Genomic DNA, 20,732 nt, shown 5'->3' on the forward strand with positions numbered 1-20,732 from the left:
AGAAGTAAGGGGGTGGTTTGTAACTATGGGCTGTACGTAAGTCGGACGTTCGTAACTCAGGGGTTGCCTGTAGACTCCTTTGGTTGCAGAACAATATATTGCAATGATGTCTGTGATAATGAGACACAAAAGGGTGTTAAGCTTCTCAAGATGGACCATTTATTTCAAGTTACCCAGAAATGCTTAAAAGATAGAGTAGCACTGTTCTTAGTAGGGGAGAGAAAAAAATTACTTGCAGTCAGATAAAATTTTCTTTGCCATCCCACTACTACTGAAAAGCAAATGGATTTATTAAAAAAAAAAAAAAGAAAAAGAAAAGATTCACACACAAGTGGCCATATTTACTGTAAAGTGCAAAAGGAAAAACAGGGCAGCAGCTGCTTTAGAAACAGACAAACTGCTGTTAACAAACTGCACTTCTTGTCTGTTCAGTCTAGCAGGTTTTTCAGGTATGTGTTACAAGACTTATGCATTTTGTCTCATGTCTGAAAAAGTGAAAGCAAAAGCTCTGCAGTACTAAGATAAAACTTCCAGAACAAAATGCGGCTGTCACCGACCAAAATCAAAAAACACTTGGCCCAGGCAGGGCAGAGTGGCACAGTGGGTTTGGCCTGTGCCTGCTCTCAGGTGGATCTGGGGTTTGAGTTCCACTAGGGGTGCCTTGCAATGGACTGGTGCCCTGTCCTGGATGTGTCCCCTCCCCCTCCCCCTCCAGACTTATGCCCCTTGTTGCTGGGTTAGGCTCCGGCTTGCCGCAACCCCACTTGGGACAAGTGGTTTCAGACTGTGTATGTGTGTGTGTGTGTGTGTGTGTGTAAGTTGTCTGAGGCAGAATTGCAGTGAGCCAGAGCCTGACACAGTAACACAGGGCACAAGGCTGAGGAGGGAGAGGACACATCCAGGACAGGATGCCAGTCTGCTACAAAGCACCCGAAGCAGGACTCGAACCCCACATCCACCACACAGCAGGCACCTACCAAACCACACCCCACCACACAAAACTATCACATGAACTGCAAGCTACTGCAAACCATGGTAGCAGAATAATCATAACGTCTGGTGTATTATCAGATGTCCATGCAGAGGTGTCCGACAGGCGGGCAGCAATATGTGTGGAAGTGTCTAATGATCCTTATTAGCAAATAAGGAATAAATGGTTGATAAGTTTCAACTGTCACATGTCTAGGGTGTAACAGAAAACAGAACAATGTACTTGTGGGTTTGTGATGTACAAACAGAACAAAGTTCATACATTAAACACACATTTCCAGACAGCTGTAATCAAAGTTTTGGGACTTGAATTTGCTTCAGTTGTACTGGAGAGAGATGTGGTGGTGCAGTGTGTTTGGCCAGGGCCTCCTCTGGCGTAAGTCTAGGGTTGGAGTCCTGCTTGGGTTGCTTTGGGGTGGACTGGGGTCCCGTCCGGGGTGTGTCTCTTGTGCCCTATGTTTGGCTTTGGTTTGCTGCAATCCCACTTGGGACGAGCGCTTGTAGACATTGTGTCTGTATGAATTGCACTGTGTGCTGGCTCAGGTTCTTGAAAGTATTCCCACTGACTTGGGGTTTCCAGATAGGGTGGAAATGAATTAAATTTTTTTCATTTAAAATACTTGAAAGCAGGTTCACAACATTTTCTGGAATAGATTATTTTTGTAAATGATGCGATAGCTCTATTGTCTCTGTTAAATTTTTATCACAAATCAACGTGCTAGTAAAATGACGTATGCAGAAGTTTAATTTTCCTGACCTGGTTAACAAATGAATGGTCAATTGTCATACTCAAATCTGCTACAAGTGTTAATTAGGTCCATTTCTGTACCATGCTGTTTGCTCTCCTTTAAGGCCCTTGATCTGGTAAACACCTGCCAAATGTCCTCTTGAGCTCACTGAACCAGGACAGCCATTCAGGATACAGGTGAAGGAATCCAGACAAGATATCACCATGATCTGGATCAACAGATACCTAGTTTCACAGGGCCGAGATAGCGAGATAAGGGCGGATCCTACAAGTGTTATGTATCTGCAGCACAAGGTTACGACTTCGGTATGCTGAAAGGAGGACAGACTTGAGTGAACCATTACTCCCAGGTTATTAGATGATGAAGTAGTTGAAATGACTGAGTTGTCCACTGTGGTAGCTGCAAAATCAAAAGTCATGGCAGGGTGAGAGAATAACATTCAGCAAGCTTTATTTCATGATGTTGGGGACTCTATCTGCATACTCACAAGAGCCTACAGGGAGATCTTCTGTACAGGAGTTTGTTCCTTGTTTATATACTTTTACTCATGCACACACACTGTATGGAAAATGTTAACATCAGCATTATGCAGCTTGTTTGACAGACTGTCGCAACACATCAGAAACCTTCTTTGTTGAAATACCAGATATGTCTTATTTACATATCACCAGTGTAGACTCAATTCATTCTCTTTTAGATTTACAATAGGTGCATTTGCTGCACAATATATCCTGTTTTGCATGATTTTATCGGATCAACAATTCCATGCATTCCATAGATTCCTGTTTATCATGCAGGACGTCCTTTAAACTAAGCAGGAAAAGCAGTGCATAAATCACTTTCAACAAAGATTAAATCCCTTTTTTTATATATAGTAATAGATTTATATATTCAATATCAGAATAAGTTTCATTGGCAAAGTGTACTAATGCACACAAGGAATTTGCCTCCAGTGTTTATAGGCAAACAAACAGGTGACACAGAATTACAAAATCCATCCATCCATCTTCCTCCGCTATCCGGGGCCGGGTCGCGGGGGCAGCAGTCCGAGCAGAGTCCTCCAGACTTCCCTCTCCCCGCACACCTCCTCCAGTTCCTCTCGGGAAACCCCAAGGCGTTCCCAGGCAAGCCGGGAGACATAGTCTCTCCAACGTGTCCTGGGTCTGCCCCGAGGCCTCCTCCCAGTGGGACAAGCCCGGAACACCTCCCCAGGGACGCGTCCAGGAGGCATCCGGAACAGATGCCCGAGCCACCTCAACTGGCTCCTCTCGATGCGGAGGAGCAGCGGCTCTACTCCGAGCTCCTCCCGGGTGACTGAGCTCCTCACCCTATCCCTAAGGGTGCGCCCAGCCACTCTGCGGAGGAAACTCATTTCTGCCGCTTGTATCCGCGATCTCATTCTTTCGGTCATGATCCAGAGTTCATGACCATAGGTGAGGGTAGGAACGTAGATCGACCGGTAAATTGAGAGCTTCGCCTTACGACTCAGCTCCCTCTTCACCACAACAGACCGGTACAATGACCGCATTACTGCGGACGCTGCACCGATCCGTCCGTCAACCTGCCGCTCCATTTTTCCCTCACTCGTGAACAAGACCCCGAGATACTTAAACTCCTCCACTTGAGGGAGCAACTCCCCCCTAACCCAGAGGGGGCAATCCACCTTTTTCCGACTGAGAACCATGGCCTCGGATTTGGAGGTGCTGATTCTCATCCCCGCCGCTTCGCACTCGGCTGCAAACCTCCCCAGTGCGCGCTGCAAGTCTTGACTTGATGAAGCCAACAGGACCACATCATCCGCAAAAAGCAGAGACGAGATCCTGCGGCCGCCAAAACAGACACCCTCCGTTCCCTGGCTGCACCTAGAAATTCTGTCCATGAAGATAATGAACAGAATCGGTGACAAAGGGCAGCCCTGGCGGAGTCGAACATGCACCGGGAACAGGTCTGACTTACTGCTGGCAATGCGAACCAAGCTCCTGCTCCGGTCATACAAGGAATGAACAGCCCGTAGCAGTGAGCCCCGAACCCCATAATCCCGAAGTACCTCCCATAGGATGCCACGAGGGACACAGTCGAATGCCTTCTCCAGGTCCACAAAACACATATGGACTGGTTGGGCAAACTCCCACGAACCCTCCAGCACCCTAGTGAGGGTATAGAGCTGGTCCAGTGTTCCACGGCCAGCGCGAAAACCGCATTGCTCCTCCTGAATCCGAGGTTCGACTATCGGTCGGATTCTCCTTTCCAGTACCCCAGCATAGACTTTCCCAGGGAGGCTAAGGAGTGTGATCCCCCTGTAGTTGGAACACAATCTCCAGTCCCCCTTCTTAAAAAGAGGGACCACCACCCCGGTCTGCCAGTCCAGAGGCACCGTTCCCGAACTCCACGCGATGCTGCAGAGGCGTGTCAGCCAAGACAGCCCCACAACATCCAGAGACTTGAGAAACTCGGGGCGGATCTCATCCACCCCCGGAGCCTTGCCACCGAGGAGTTTTTTTGACTACCTCAGCAACTTCAGCTAGGGTAATGGACGAGTCCCCCTCCAAGTCCCCAGCCTCAGCTTCCTCTACGGAAGGCGTGTCGGAGGGATTGAGGAGATCCTCAAAGTACTCCTTCCACTGCCTGAGGACATCCTCAGCTCAGGTCAGCAGCGCACCACTTCCACTGTAAACAGTGTTTGTGGAACACCGCTTCCCCCCTCTGAGTCGCCGGACGGTTTGCCAGAATCTCTTTGAGGGCGACCGAAAGTCTTCCTCCTTCCTCACCGAACTCCTCCCAGGCCCGAGTTTTTGCCGCGGCGACTGCCAGAGCCGCGCTCCGTTTGGCCCGTCGGTACCCGTCAGCTGCTTCAGGAGTCCCATGAGCCAGCCAGGCCCGATAGAACTCCTTCTTCAGCTTGACGGCATCCTTTACCTCCGGTGTCCACCACCATGTTCGGGGATTGCCACCGCGACAGGCGCCGGAGACCTTATGGCCGCAGCTCCGAACCGCCGCCCTGACAATGGAGGCGCGGAACATAGTCCATTCAGACTCAATGTCCCCCACCTCCCTCGGGACCTGGTTGAAGCTCTGTTGGAGGTGGGAGTTGAAGACCTCTCTGACAGGGGCCTCCGCCAAACGTTCCCAACAGACCCTCACTATGCGTTTGGGCCTGCCAGGTCTGTCCAGTTTTTTCCCCCGCCATCGAATCCAACTCACCACCAGGTGGTGATCAGTTGACAGCTCAGCCCCTCTCTTCACCCGAGTGTCCAAGACATATGGCCGAAGGTCAGAAGAAACGACTACAAAGTCGATCATCGACCTCCGACCTAGGGTGTCCTGGTGCCAAGTGCACTGATGGACACCCTTATGCATGAACATGGTGTTCGTTATGGATAAACCGTGACTAAAACAGAAATTCAATAACAACTCACCGCTCGGGTTCAGATCAGGGAGGCCGTTCCTCCCAATCACGCCCCTCCAGGTGTCACTGTCGCTGCCCACGTGGGCGTTAAAGTCCCCCAGTAGAACGACAGAGTCCCCAGTGGGAGCGCTTTCCAGCACACCCTCCAGGGACTCCAAGAAGGCCGGGTACTCTACACTGCCACTAGGCGCATAAGCACAAACGACAGTGAGAGACCGTTCCCTAACCCGAAGGCACAGGGAGATGACCCTCTCATTCACCGGGGTAGACTCCAACACATGGCGGCTAAACTGGGGGGCTATTAATAAGCCCACACCCGCCCGCCGCCTCTCACCTCCCAGGCCTGGCTCCGGGGTGGGGCCCCGGTGACCCCATACCGGGCGGGGTAAACGAAAGCCTTGATTTTATTTTCTTCATAAGGGGTTTTTGAACCGCGCTTTGTCTCGTCTGTCATCCAGGACCTGTTTGCCATGGGAGACCCTACCAGGGGCATATAACCCCAGGCAACATAGCTCCTGGACTCATTCAGGCACTCAAACCCCTCCACCACGGTAAGGTGGCGGTTCACGGACGGGTTTGAGTAATCATTGGTTTTTAATCTGTGTTTCTATGTGGGGCAGTGGCCTATGCCCTGTTTAACATGGTGTGGACCTTGGGCTGCAAGTCCTTCATGAACAGCCAGAGAGCTGCGTGTCTTTGTGAGGAAGAGGAAAAAGACGAGCTGTAGAGGGTGCCAGTGTGAAACAACCCACTCCAAGCATGATTTGGAGCACTGCTTCTCAGTCCTGGTCCTTAGGACCCACCTCAAGGGCTTGTTTTTGTTCTATTTAGTCTTAGTAAACAAAATGTCTGAAAAAGTATGTGCTTTTGAAAGTCTGAATTTTTTAACTGTAATAAATTACGAAAAATGTACGTCTATGTACAAATGCTTCTTATTTATTCATTGATTAATGATGATTAATGATGTTATTTATTAACTAATAGGGGCAGCTGGTAGTGTAGGGGTTGAAACTATTGCCTTTGCACCTAAAGATGCAAATCATGTGCAAATCCCACCTTTTGCTGGAGTAGCAAGGTACTTATTGTAAAATTGCCCAGCTGTAGAAATGGGTAAATAACTGTAGGTAGCTTAACATTGTAAGTCGCTTTGGAGAAAAGCATCAGCTAAATGAATAAATATTAATTGACTTATAATTTTATTTAGTTCAGTTGCTGCTTCTGAAAATGTAGAGGTTCAGTTAATATAACCTAACCTCACTGTTTCTTTTGTGGTTCACATTAAGATGATACTCCTTTACCTCAATAGCAGAGCTAACCATCTTGAGCATTTGCTAACAGTGTGTTGCTTGCGGTCTATTTAGTTGACGCTTTGCTCCGAAGTTACTTATTTACCTTTTTAAACAAAAACCAGACATATTTTGAGGCCAAGTACCTTGATAAGGGTATTAGAGCAGGAGGTGAGATTTGAACCTGAGTCCTCTGAGGCTAAAGGTGATGGAACTAACCACTACGGAACCTGCTGCTCTAACTAGATGCAATGTGTATGTGGAGTGAATTGCTGAACAAGGGAAGAAAATGCGGCACGTGGGGAGGCTTGTCCACAGGGAGGATCCCCAGGATGTGACAAAAACCAAGATCTGATGAAAAAAGCACAGGAGCATACACAAGACATGAAGCTCGGAACAAAAAACAGTTGAACCTCACCGTCAAAAGCCAAAGAAACCACTAGTGTCTATATCGATACTGTATAAAGTTGTGTATAAAGAACTTACATTAACACCAAAGTCACCAATAAAAGCATCAATTTAGCCATGAATTTATTAAAGATAAAAATTTAATTATTTTTTTTAAACATTGATTTTGATGACACATCAGGGTGTTTCTGGTCCGGGCAGTGACCAGCCACAAGGCAGCAATGAGGGGGATTTACCAGTTTTGTTAAGGGCAATACAGTGATAACAAAACCACCACAACACCTAGTAATCAGTTGACTCTTCACAGCTGGTGCTGAGCAATAGCCCTACATGCCTTTATAAAACAACAGTACAAGTAGTAGAATCAGATATCTGAACTAAAGCATTTTTATTTTTCACTGTGTAAATGTATTCAAAAAAATTATTTATCGAACTCTGAGTAGCTAGATCATGTAACAAAAAGGATGCTTCGGAGTAGGATGGTATGAAAATATCATAATATCCTAGTTTATTTTGTATTTAAGTTTAATTCCGTATTTTTCGGTAATACCAGATGCTCCCTCCATGATTTTACAGCAGGTGGCGTAAGTATTTGTGAAGTAGTAGAAAAGTTGGTAGCTTGATTGGTAAGTTTGTAAACTGCTGAGCTTCTTCACTTCCAGCGGTTGATCCTGAGCAGCTGGATGTAGGCCAGCAGCATGCACACCGACATGATGCCCAGCAGGGCAATCTCATTCTGCCAAAAGCCCCAGAGGCTGTAGTCAATGCCTTGCATCTTCAAGTACATTTCTCCTGTCAAGCTGGCAGGTGAGGTGAAAAAACAGAAAAATAAAAAGTAACAGTAAAATATAGAAACATTTCACAGAGCTGAAATGATCATATGGAATCAATTAATTTAGCTGATATTTTTCTCCAAAGCAACTTACACTGTTAAGGTTAAAATTATTTACCCATTTACAGAGCTGGGTAATTTTACTGGAACAATTATGGGCAAGTACTTTGCTCAAGGGTATGACATCCAGAGGTGGAGATCAAACCTGCAACTTATGGACCCAAAGGGAGTAGCTCCAACCACTTTTGTTTTGCTATGATAACACATACCCACACTACAATCACTTCTCCCAAGGAGGGTTACAGCAAACCAGGGCCTAACCCAGCAACACAGGGAGTACAGCTGGAGGGGACACACTCAGGATGAGACACCAGTCCATCACAAGGCACCCTAAGCAGGACTTGAACCCAGGACCCACCAGGGAGCAGGCCCCAGCCAAACACACTGCACCACTGTGCTCCCGCCCTCCACATACTATGGTAATAATATAGCAAATAAAGTATAATCCATTAGAAATGTTGTCTATATTGTGACACACTCAGCCCTCACACAATGAGGTCCCACGCATCAATAACACCAGCGCAACTATATGTAAATACAAACTCAGTTCATTTAAGAATGGGCTTTTTACACAAAGGGTGTTTTTCAGTACAAAGGCCTGATACATGACCGTTTTATCTTCCGCAACTAATATGTAATTCTGCACAAAGGCTTCTATCAGACATTTTGGAACAGTGATAGAGCAATAGTGTTCTAATTTGGACATGTTTTTGTCCCTCAAATGGTGTTATTTTCCTTCAAATTTTCAACATGATCAAACTACTTCTTTAACAGCAGCTATATATTCCTACCTGACAGTCTCAGCCAGTCATAACCACCAATTAAGATAAATATAAATAACTGAAATATCATATTCAACACTACTATTTCTATTATGTAATATAGCAAACATTTTCCTCTAATATGACTTTCAGTGTTCATGATACCAAATGATCAAGCCATTTGTACTGCAGAGTAATACTGAATTTTTAATTGTGAACATTTTCATTAACATCTCTAAGCCAAATTATCAAGAGGCCTCTGTCTAGGGTGCACCCTGCAATACTTTAACATTTTCTGTTAACATACCTCCCCAATAGCACCCTCAAACAAGCATCCTTTGTAAAAACATTACAAAAAATCTGGGAATTGTCATTATTGTCATGCCCCTAATCACCTGCCCAACTGAACACACCTGCAGCTGAGCCCGCCGGCTGGATCCCTGAATACGACATGACAATTTTTATTCAAAAAGCTAAATTCTGTGTGATTTTAGGTGACATATTTTTGCCCAAATACCATTTTCTATAAAAAATTATGGCCATTTGATCCCCACACAACAGGAATTCACCAAATGGGGTGATTTCATGGAACAAATCACCCTCTTATGTGAGGAATACACACACACACACACATTTTCAGAACCGCTTGTCCCGTACGGGGTCACGGGGAACCGGAGCCTACCCGGCAACACAGGGCGTAAGGCCTGAGGGGGAAGGGGACACACCCAGGACGGGACGCCAGTCCGTCGCAAGGTACCCCAAGCGGGACTCGAACCCCAGACCCACCGGACAGCAGGACTGCGGTCCAACCCACTGCGCCACCGCACCCCCTTTATGTGAGGAATAGGTATATATCAATGCTCTTAATGTCTTTAAAGGTAAAACATCCTTGTTGCTTATTGCATGAAACAGAGAGAGTTGGGACTTACACTGTATAGTTATCGGTGAACACCTGGCCCCTCATCTCGTTGATAGTCACTGCCTACGTGAGGAAAAACAGAAAAGTACAAAAAAAGGAAGTCTAACCTTTCAACGAAGATACTTCAGTGCAGATACCTGCGAATAACTACATGGATATATTCCTAATGAGTTGCTACCTCAAGAAGATAAAGTTTATATATGTGAAACACCTACAGTATGTCTCGGAAGGTGCGTGCTTCTCAAAAACAGAACTAGGGCTGGATATGAACCCCACTACCCAGGAGGTCATAGTGCCACCCACTGAACCCCTATATTTCCAAGATGAGAAACTAACGATATCATGCATGTCCATCTGACTTTTCCTTGAAGAAATTCAAGTTCTCTGTAAAAGGGAGAAGAAGAATGCGTAGTAGATTTAAGATTCAATTTCCTTTCACCTCCAGTCCATAGCGAAATATGCTGGCCCATTTCATCCATGACATCCAGCTGAGCATGGAGTTAAGGTTCACAAGGAAGCCACCAAAAACCTGGGGGAGTAGACAGACTGGCAATAAAGTGCTGACCCATGGTGGCAGCCACCTTACAAGATTTAATGGTTGAACAACCTTTATCATCATTATGGCCATCAGTATCATCAGGAAAACTAAGATTTCCTGTATTTGTCGGATCTCACCATCATAAAGACGAAGGGCAGAGCGATGAGGATGTTCGCCATGGCAAAGGAGGACACGCTGGCACTCACCAGGAAGGCAAGACCCACAGCTGACAGGCTCACCAGGCTCATAGTGAGAGCAAACAAGAGGAAGGCCTCAACATCTGTCTTCAGTCCTGAGAGAGAAGGAACATGAACATGTTGGTCCAGACTGCTGCATTTTATACTGTAGTCACTGTCCAAGTGATTGATGGCAGCACTTCATCAGTCTCATTGCCATTTCTGTTGTGGGCTTGGAGTTGTGGAGAGTGAATTCACTTTGTATGTGGAGGAAGAATATGTTTTAAAAATGTTGCAGAATTAGTATTATTATGCTATGTGATAAGTGTACCTACACCTGGACAGCTAGTAACGTAGTGATTAGATTTGCTTTATTTGGACCCAAAGGTTGCACATTCAAATCCCCCCTGTAGTTGAAGCAACCTTCAGAAAAGTACTAACCTTAAATTGCTCCAGTAAAATTTCCCATCTCTATAAATGGATAAATAACTGTAAGTTTCTTTGGGCAGAAAGTGTCAGCTAACTAAAAAAATGTAAGTGTACCCCATCTGTGTTCGGACTCCTCGCCAAGCCTCATTCCCTGCATTTATTTTCCTCACTCAAGGTGAAATCTCTGCTCACACATAGAGCCCCCATTTTCTCCGTGCCAGACTTTTTTTGTGATCTCTACTATCATTAACTCCTTGTTTTTCTGTGGTTCCTTCCCATCTATCTTTAACTTCCCGTTTCTCATCACTTTATGAGAAATCCTCGCTGGACCCAAACTTAGTTGATAATTTCAGGCTAGTTTCTCTCTTCTTTTGTTTTTTTCTCAGAAACTCTTGAACATGCAACGTACATGTATTATTTACCCAGAATTATCTCTTTGATGGTGCTCAGTCTGGATTTGAGGTCAGCCATTCCACCGAGACTGCCTTTCTTGCAGGTCAGAAGCTCTTCAGTCAACTAGAGTGGCCTTCCTGCCCTTGGTCCTCATTCTACTCAACTTCCATGTTGCACTTGACACTGTTAACTACTAGATCCTGCTTTCCTGTCTTTGACATACTGGTATCAAAGCATCAGCACTGAAATGGTTTCATTCATATCTGTCAGACAAATCCTAAGAGGGTCTTTGGCATGGCTCCCTGTTTCCCCCATCAATCGCTCTCAGCTGGTGTTCCACAAGGGCCTTTACTCTTCTCCAATGACACCTCTTCCCTTGGCTCTGTCATGAGGTCCTCCTATCACTGTTATACTGTTGATACCCAGCTCTTCTTCCCTTTTCTCTTAGTCACTTCAGACATATTCTCTTATATCACAGTTTGCCTCTCAGACATCTCTTCTTGGATGACTGACCACCACCTACAACTCAACCTCTCAAAGATCCTTCAACTCCTAGCAACTAGGACCTAACTTGTTATCAAACTTAGCAGCTCTCTAATTTCACTCGTTTACTGCCAGCTACTGCAACACCCTCTTGTCTGATCTTCCAACTTCTGCCATTAAACCTTTCTAGTTGATGCAAAATGCCACTGTGTGAGGTATGTTGGACTGGCCAAAGCATTTCTACGTATCTCCTCACTTCGTCTCTCTCTACTGGATTCCTGTAACTGCTTGAACCAAGTTCAACAGTCTGGTTATGGTCTACAATGCAATCAACAGATGTACTTCTCGATACCTAGAGGCCCTGATCACTCTTTGCAACCCAAGGACAATGCTATACTCCTCCACCTCTGGCTGCTTGGTGAACCCATGCACGAGAGGTCTAAAATCAAAAGCCCAAAGGTCACAGCTTTGAATATATTGTGGTGGAATGAGCTTCCTATCTTTCGCAGAACTGCTGAGCTCCTTTCAACATTCATGGAGGGTTTCAAAACATATCTCTTTCATACTCACTTCTTTCTTGGTCTCCTGTTGGCCACATAAACCTGTTCTGCATTATCTATCACTTTTCTTATCACAATTGCTTTTTTATTTCCTGTCAGCTTTAAAGGCAGCCGCTTGTTTAATGGGTGTAAAATGCACTTTTGTTCACTTGGAGCGGCAAGTTGCTATGAAGTGTCTGGCAAATGAGTAAATGTAAACGAATAAATCTAAGAGTGTGTACTGTATGAATGAGGAATAAAGATGTGTGCGTTTACTGGGTTTTATGGTAATAGTCTTAGGTGAAGACATATTTGTAATGTAGGTTCAGTGAATTTAGAAAGTGATTTGTCAGGAATTGGGTGAATGCTTAGAGTAAGAAGATAACCAGGGATTGGTAGTGTGAAAAGGAAAAGTGCGTTTGTGTGTTTGGTACAGGCAGAGGGACCCATGTTTGAATCCCTTCCACTATAGTACCATACAACAAGTTACTTACTCTAAAATTACTAAAATCCAATAAGAAAATTATTCCTCCATTTTAAATGTTGGACAAATTGTGTGGTAAATCTGTGAATGTGAGAAAGAATTCCGAGTCTAGTTTTTTTTATTGGGGATATTTCGAAAGTGTGAACTGTGGGCTTCTAGGTAACAGTAAATTTGAAGGATGAGCACAGGGAGATCTGGCACTCCCACTCACCCATCATATAGTAAGCAATGCTGGAGAAAATAAATACTGGAACGATGCGATTAGGGACAAGATCTGCAAACACCTTGGACAGGAAGTAGACAGAAGTGCGATAATATCCACTGGAGTTCTCGTGGCTGTGGGATGGAGAGAATTCAGAGGGACTCCATTAGTACTTTAAACATAAAAACACATTATCACTCCAAACACACACACACACACACACACACACACTTTCAGAACCGCTCATCCCATACGGGGTCACGGGGGAACCGGAGCCTACCCGGCAACACAGGGCGTAAGGCCGGAGGGGCAGGGGACACACCCAGGACGGGACGCCAGTCCGTCGCAAGGCACCCCAAGCGGGACTCAAACCCCAGACCCACCGGAGAGCAGGACCCGGTCCAACCCACTGCGCCACCGCACCCCCTCAACTCCAAACAATGATCGGTAAATAAAAGAATTTTTTTTTAAATTACATTTTTAATGAATACAATAAAGGGACGATTATTGTAAAAGGAGTGAAAATAAAATACACTGTAACTGGCAGCAACACAGACACTGTACACAAGAATGGCAAACCAGAAGAGAAACATATGTTTATCATGCTTACATGAAAAGAGCTCTCTCATTAATAAAGAGCTCTACTGCAGACAGGTTTCCGAAGACCATGTTGATGATGAGAAAGAAGAACGCTCCTATCCTGCTCGTAGGAAACACACCATGAGTGTTACCCGCTTGTGTGAGCGACAAGGGTGGATCACCAAAGTAGAGAAGACATATCTGATAACACAAGCAATGAAGCCATAAAATGGATGGGTGAAGAATAGGGCAACGGCGGATAACAGTGAGTCATGTCTTTGGGAATTCCTTCTTAGTAACTCAAGAAAACCCCTGAGTCAATTAGAAAAACTGCTGTCACTGCAGCCCAGATGCATGAACGTATGAAAACAATTATATTGTTTTCTGTGAAAGTTTTTAATAGGTGGCTGGGCTCTGCATTTAGACAGGGGATTGAATTCAGCTTAGCCTGTGGAGTTTGCAAGGTCTCCATGTGTTCATGTGGGTTTCCTCCAAGTGCTCTGGTTTCCTCCCACAATCTAAAGATATGTGTTTCAGGTGAACTGGCGACTATAAATTGCCCACAGTGTGTTTGCCCCATCATGGACTAGAATCTCACCCAGGACAGATGTACTGTGCATCACACCCTATGTTTCTTGGATAGACTGTGGACCACTGCAACGATGCAATGGCCAAGCAATTATTGATAGTGGATGGTTGTATGAATGTTTATTCATTAGTTTTATGACCATCCTGGGTCACAACAACATAAAAAAAAAAAAACAGTGGTCCAAGAAACAGGAAATACGTCCACATATATAGAACATGGGCAGAAGACATAAAGGTTGTAATATTTCGCATGTATGCATTTTTGAAAGGGTAGGAAATTAAACAGTTAGCAAATTATGAAAATGTGTGGGCGGGATGACTCAGAGGACAAGATCTGCTTCTATTTGTGTTATAAAAGTCAAGGATACAGTGTTGTACAATGCAGACAATGACAGTGTGGGGGAAGTTGAATCAATGGTGAGAAATGTGACGCCTTTTTCCAATGCGATGTGCATTTCTATGAGCTGTACGTCGCTTTGGAGAAAAGCGTCTGCTAAATGAATAAGTGTAAATGGAAATGTAAATGTAAATCTGGGGTTACATAATGGGTTTTGCTTGCTGGTACAGTGGTGCAATATTACCTGTTTTGCAGTGCTTCGGGGAGGGTGTGAGGAATTTGGAAGTAGATCAGACCCACCAGCACAGCAAAGATGATGTTGAGAATGAGCTGTGCATAAGACGTCTGTGGGTTCCTCAAGATGTTCTTCACAGTGCGGCCACAAACCACACGTAGCTGAAAAATTGCTATATTTATACACTCCCAACTACTCATATGCGCCGAAAGACACACATAAGAAGATTTCACAGCCCTTATATGGAGTTCTTTCAAAACCCCATAGAAAATTTACCTTAATATGTTTGAGTTTAGAGTGTACTTACTTTTTCAATTTCGTTATAATTTATTCTTATGTTATTATTATTTCAGTTTTTAATTTTCCTATATTATATTAGTCATGATGTGGTATTCATTTATGTCTTATTCAGTTTTCCCCATTACATTTTATTTTTCTGCTGTGAAAGTCCTAGGCTCAACTCTCACCTTCAGCTGTAATACTTACCCTGAACTGAAATTGTGACAACTACCATGCTCTATAAACATGTAAAAAAGTGCAAGCTCTGCTTTGTATTGTATCTCCTCCCTTGGACTTCAGCACCTTTGAGTGGAGAGGTCAGAAGTGATACCTGGTAGAGGAAGGGTGTCGCGTAGCTTGACTGTTCTCTCACTGCCGTCACGCTAGGCTCCACCGCCTGCTTCATCTGCTTTAGTTGCTCTGTCAGCTGCCTGCAGAAGTGTGACTGCCGGTACAGCTGGGACAGGGAGCCCTCTCCTCCCGAGACTGGACAACCAAGCCAAGAAGACAGAAGCAGAGTGGAGAAAAAGAGTGCAATGATGTGCATTCCTTGCATTAACACTGGACTGAAACACAACGTGAGCTGAGTTTCCACCTGCATCAGGTAATCCAAGCACAGGGTCGATCTCTCCGTTTATGACGTCCAAGAAGAAATCAGCAGGGTTGTTAAACACTTCGCATTTGTATCCTGCAAAAGCACAAAGACATTGTCTTGGAAAATACCAAAATCAAAGAAATCACATTATTAAAAAAATATTTTTATTTAATTGCAGAGGCAGAAAGTAACGCTTCAGTTAATGGTAATTCACCGCAGAGCGCCACCACCCTTTGAGTTCTTCTGCTATTGGATCTTCTGACCTTCCTAAATTAACTGTCCATCTGATCTTCATATTTTAAGCTCTATTTTTAAAGCCTTTTCCAACCTCCGGAAAAATGTGTGTGTGTGTGTGTTTGATATAGCAAAACCGTCCCCTGGATATTCTTGGCTTGCATGCACTCACACCATTTTTTCCCAAGAACAGAAGAGGAGGAGTGATGTGAAAAAGGGTTTCCATCACTGATGACCTTCACACCCAAAGTCAACTCCCACTTTGTAGATAGCTGTATGTGTATTTATTAAGGTTTGAGATTAATTTTATGTTCCTCAGTGTCCCACTCTAGTCTCTTTTACTGTCAGCCACATTGGGGCTTTGAGCCCCCACACTTACCTCGTTCTACCATCCAGTAATGTCATTCTCTCACTCTCCAAATCCTTACCGAGATCCTCAAAGTACCCAACAGCCTGGTTTGCCGGCCCAGCATAGATGATCTCTCCCTTGTTCATGAGGGTTAGATGGTCAAACTGCCGGAAGATGGAGAATCGCGGCTGGTGGATGGAGAAGATGATTGTCTTCCCATTCCTCGACAGTCTGCAGTTAGAACACAAAAATTTACAGGAGGCTTGAGCATGACTCTTGTAAATGGTCACCAGTAGAATATGGCGAATAAATGTTTGTTTCATTAATGTAGGGAACATCTTGCCATCTGAAAATTTTGGGTTTGAATCCCACCTTCTACTGTAGTAACCTTCAGTAAGATATTTACTCTAAACTGTCACAGTGAACATTAGTAAATCACCGGAAGCTTCCTAATGTAACAACGGAAGTAAACTTGAGCACAAGTGTTAGCTAAATAAGAATATCATAATAATACGTATAAGGCTCTAAAGACATGAAGAGAGATGAGAATGACCTCTGAAGCAGAGCAATGATGGAGTTGGCAGTGTTGGCATCCAGGCCAGTGGTGGGCTCATCAAGGAAGAGTAGTGATGGGGACGTGATGAGCTCCATCCCAATGCTGCACCTCTTCCTCTCTCCTCCGGAAATTCCTCGTAGAAATTCTGTCCCAATCTGGAGAACCACAGCTGTGTGTCGATGGACTGTGGTGAGCAATAGCTTGTGTGCATGACTACATGGGTCTGTGCAACACACTCTTCCTCCTCCTTATGAAGGCAATGCACGAGGTATTTAATGAAAGACCCTGTAAAGTTGAATTCTAGTAACCTGAACGGGTGAATTTTGGGAGATGACCCTATTTGTTTACGCTAAGTTGTCTTACATGCGTGATACATCTCCTGTTTTCTTCTCAGGTCAATTTACATTTGTGTGTCTGTGCTGTACAAAATGGCACTATGTATGCCGGTGTGTGTGTGCCATGTTTGGAAATACCTTGGTATCTGCACAATCCTGCAAGCACAACTCCTCGAGAACATTGTTGACTCTGAACACCTTGTCTTGGGAGGAGAACTGGTCTGGAGGAAGTCGCAGATTAACAGAAAAGGCCAAGTTCTCCCTGACTGTCAGAGTGCCCATGAGAATGTCATCCTGGTATGAATGAGAGAAACACAGAGTGCAACAAGGATATTTAGAGGGATGGACCCCCAAATTACGAGAATGTTCAAGAGTTTCACGACAGAATGGGAAAATAAAAAGCTTCTGCCAGTTACTGGAGCTTGGCGGCAATTTGCCTACTGGACGTGACAGGTGGTTGTCACATGGTTTGAGCACAAAGGCTGCTGATAACGTGATGATTGTCAGAAAAAAATAAGAGTATTTTTAAAAAATAAACCTTACATAACCACATTACTGGTGTTTCATAACCTCATTTTTACCTGATTGACTAACATGCTCTTATGTCATATATATATATATATATATATATATATATATATATATATATCAAAGATCAGGTCAAATCTGAAAGAACGTTTCTTGTGGTCTTATATTGCCAGGTGACCTTTGACCTCATCTTAACGCCAGAAGCCGCTCACCTGAACAACATAGGCAGAACTTAGTCTCAAGTCAGAAGTCACAACTTTGCTGTCCACCAACACCTCACCAGAGCAAAGTCCTTGAGGGTCCTTCCTCCCTGCTATGACATCCAGCAACCTGCACAAGGAGAATGTGATAATGATCTCTTCAGAAAGGGTGGAGCCCTTTGTCAGTTTCAGTTTCACTACACAATTGGAATCTATTCAAAAAGCAAAGGTGAAAAAATATGACACTTTAGATAAACAAAAGACAATGTTACTTTGGGTGAAGTTATTACAAACACTAATTTTCAATAAAATAAGTGGTTACTGTTAACACACACACACACACACACACACACACACACACACACACACACACACTTTCTGAACCGCTTGTCCCATACGGGGTCGCAGGGAACCGGAGCCTAACCCGGCAACACAGGGCGTAAGGCCGGAGTGAACACACCCAGGACGGGACGCCAGTCCATCGCAAGGCACCCCAAGTGGGATTCAAACCCCAGACCCACAGGAGAGCAGGACCCGGTCCAACCCACTGCACCACCGCACCCCCTTACTATTAACTCCTCAGCACCAATACTTTATGTAACAATGATTTACAATGTACTGTGTTATGCTTATTTTATTGGTCTTTAAAACAGCAGAGGGTTACAACAGGTTGCAAAAAAGAATACAAAGAGCAAATGCAAATATGTCCACATATATAGAGCAGGAGCTCAGGGTCAATAGATAACAATATAACACAGTCATGATTATTGAGCACTTTCCAATAACTTTCATAAGGGTGAACATATATTCCAGAATTCATTACAGTTGTGATGCAAATCAAATGTCAATTTTTCAAGTGGGAGACATTTAAACACTTCCATCATCCATATGTTTACAGATGGAACTTCTGGTGTACACCCCAACATTAAAATAGATTTCTTTGCAAGATTTGTAAGATTAGTTAACCTAACTCTAACATCATGAAGAAAGGAGTTTTGGTTGTGATTTAAGAGAGCAGCTGGGGAGAAACCAGTTTTTTTTGCTTTTTTTTAGTATTGTCACAGCATGGACTGCACAATAACTCTGTAATTATAACAATTATAATCCTGTGTTACTATGCAATCCATTCTGTGATATTACAATTATAACACAAATTTACTCACGAGGTTTTTCCACTTCCAGTGGGGCCCATGATAGCGTTCATCCCGGGCTTCATGATCCCACTACAACAGACAAAAGTCTTATCTGACTGAATTCAGCACTGGAAAATTAACGAACACCGACACGTGATCCACTGGGATCCTGAAACTACAGTAAAATTCTGACCTTTTTCATTGTTATGAGTTATTTCCCATAAGGCAGCAGCTGCTGGAAATCGTGCAACTGATATAGATCTTGAAAGATAAATTCAGCAAGGACGCTTGAAAACTGTCAAAAATCAGCAAATCCTCACCCCTAAAAAAACTCAGAATTCAAGTCCTTTCGTTCCACCCACTGTAATGTTATAGAACAAGTGACTTACTTAAGATATGCATGATTCACACTACATATGTAAATTTAGTTTTGGGACATGAGAAGTGGCAAAAAAGAAGCAGAGCTTGTGAGCTGGTTGTGCTGTGCCACATATCTGTCTCATATTAACATATTAAGTCTCCGTTATTAAAATAATAATTCCCTATCAAAGAGTGTGTGTGTGTGTGTGTGTGTGTGTGTGTGTGTGTGTAAACAGCAACATATCACTGAGCTCGCCAGTTGAGAGTTGTAGGAATTCAGCTGCCTTCACTTTGCTGGAACTGATAGTTTCTTTAGACAATTGTTTTTTTTTGAGAATCTGAGATGAGGCACAATAAAACTTAAATACAAAATTTACATTTACTCATTTAGCCTACACTTTTCTCCAAAGCAGCTTACAATATTAAAGCTACCTTCAAGTATATACCCATTTATACACACACAGTCTGAAACCACTTGCTTGAGCAGGGTTGCGGCAAACCGGAGCCTAACCCAGAAACACAGGGCGCAAGTCCGAAAGGGAGAGGAAACACACAGAACAGAGTGCCAGTCTAGCCGAAGGCACCCCAAGCAGGGATTAAACCCCAGACCCACCACACAGCAGGCACTGGTTGAACCCACGAGGCCACTGCATCCTACTATCATTTGTACAGCTGGAGCAATTTAAGGTGAGTACCTTGCTGAAGGGTACTACAGCTGGGGTTGGTATTCAAACCCATGACCTTTGGGTCCAAAGGCAGGAAGTCTAACTTTATTTTATGGTATGATATATTCATCCGTCCATCTCTGCTTTCTCTCAAAACAAAAGTTATCCAAGTTCTTTTAGTCATTGCTTATGGAAATTTAACAGTTACACAGGTGCTTTCAATTTTAGAACTTTCTAGAACATGCAGTGTCAAAGTAACAATAAAAACTACAAAAGACCTTAATTTATGATGGGGAAAGGGATTGTTAAATATGTAAAATAGCAAAAAGTGAAGACATTCCTTCCCAAAATGGCACTGTTGTCCAAGTTCTAACATTATAACCCTTTGTGACCACCGAATGCATGTCTCTTACACACCTGACATCCTTCAGGACATCCTTCTTGTGTCCCTTCCTGCAGAAGAATCCCTGCTTCTCTGTGATGCAGTAGCAAAGGTTCTGGAAGGTCAGGGTGGGTCCATACAGGTCCATGCTGCACTCTTCCATGACCAGAGGGTACGATTCAGAAAGTGAAGTCTCGTGTCCAGCTCCGTTGTCTAAAGCGATGCCTGTCACTGGTCCTATGTTACAGCAGCATTTCAGTGTTTCCTGCTCACACCCTTCTGAAGATCATCCCAGCCAAGTGAAGCTCTAATCCTGTCTAATCCACATTACTTGAAGTTCAGAACTAGTAAATATGTTTTCCTTCCTTTGTGCCCGACTCTTTGTGTACATAAGCTTGTACTTTGGATTCAGGAGGAACGTCACTGAGAGCGTGAAGCCACGGGTGGATCATTGCCAACACTCCTGTCTGGAACATCTAACGCTTTGTCACTAAAAGACAATGATGATATTATGTCATGTGCACAGCAGTAGATGTACACATGGACAGGAGGGGACTTGCGAGCAAGGCCATCCACCAGGGCACCACAGGAGCAGAGCACTGGCAGTCAATTCTATGAGTAATACTACAGCTGAAGATTCACAAGTGGCAAACACTGAAATAATATAGGACATCCACCAATATTTTTGTGTCCTTAGTAGCAAACCCAACAGGGCAGGGCAA

At 44.1% G+C, this 20,732-nt stretch overlaps 1 protein-coding gene across 1 annotated transcript; it reads right to left on the bottom strand.

Moving 5' to 3' along the window:
* Window positions 1-7,312: 7,312 nt before the first annotated feature.
* On the bottom strand, window positions 7,313-20,320 carry LOC114910242 (ATP-binding cassette sub-family G member 2-like). The gene is made up of 15 exons (XM_029250537.1): window positions 20,046-20,320; window positions 18,634-18,693; window positions 17,483-17,600; window positions 16,881-17,036; window positions 16,405-16,562; window positions 15,931-16,082; window positions 15,269-15,361; window positions 15,005-15,159; window positions 14,404-14,555; window positions 13,266-13,355; window positions 12,665-12,789; window positions 10,087-10,241; window positions 9,851-9,940; window positions 9,422-9,474; window positions 7,313-7,639 (listed from the first exon to the last, which is right to left on the bottom strand). The coding sequence occupies exons 1-15, from the start codon at window positions 20,171-20,173 to the stop codon at window positions 7,492-7,494; spliced, it is 1,833 nt and encodes a 610-aa protein (XP_029106370.1). The 5' UTR covers window positions 20,174-20,320; the 3' UTR covers window positions 7,313-7,491.
* Between the last annotated feature and the right edge of the window lie 412 nt (window positions 20,321-20,732).

Source organism: Scleropages formosus, chromosome 3 (assembly GCF_900964775.1).
Source record: "Scleropages formosus chromosome 3, fSclFor1.1, whole genome shotgun sequence".
Classification (NCBI taxonomy): domain Eukaryota; kingdom Metazoa; phylum Chordata; class Actinopteri; order Osteoglossiformes; family Osteoglossidae; genus Scleropages; species Scleropages formosus.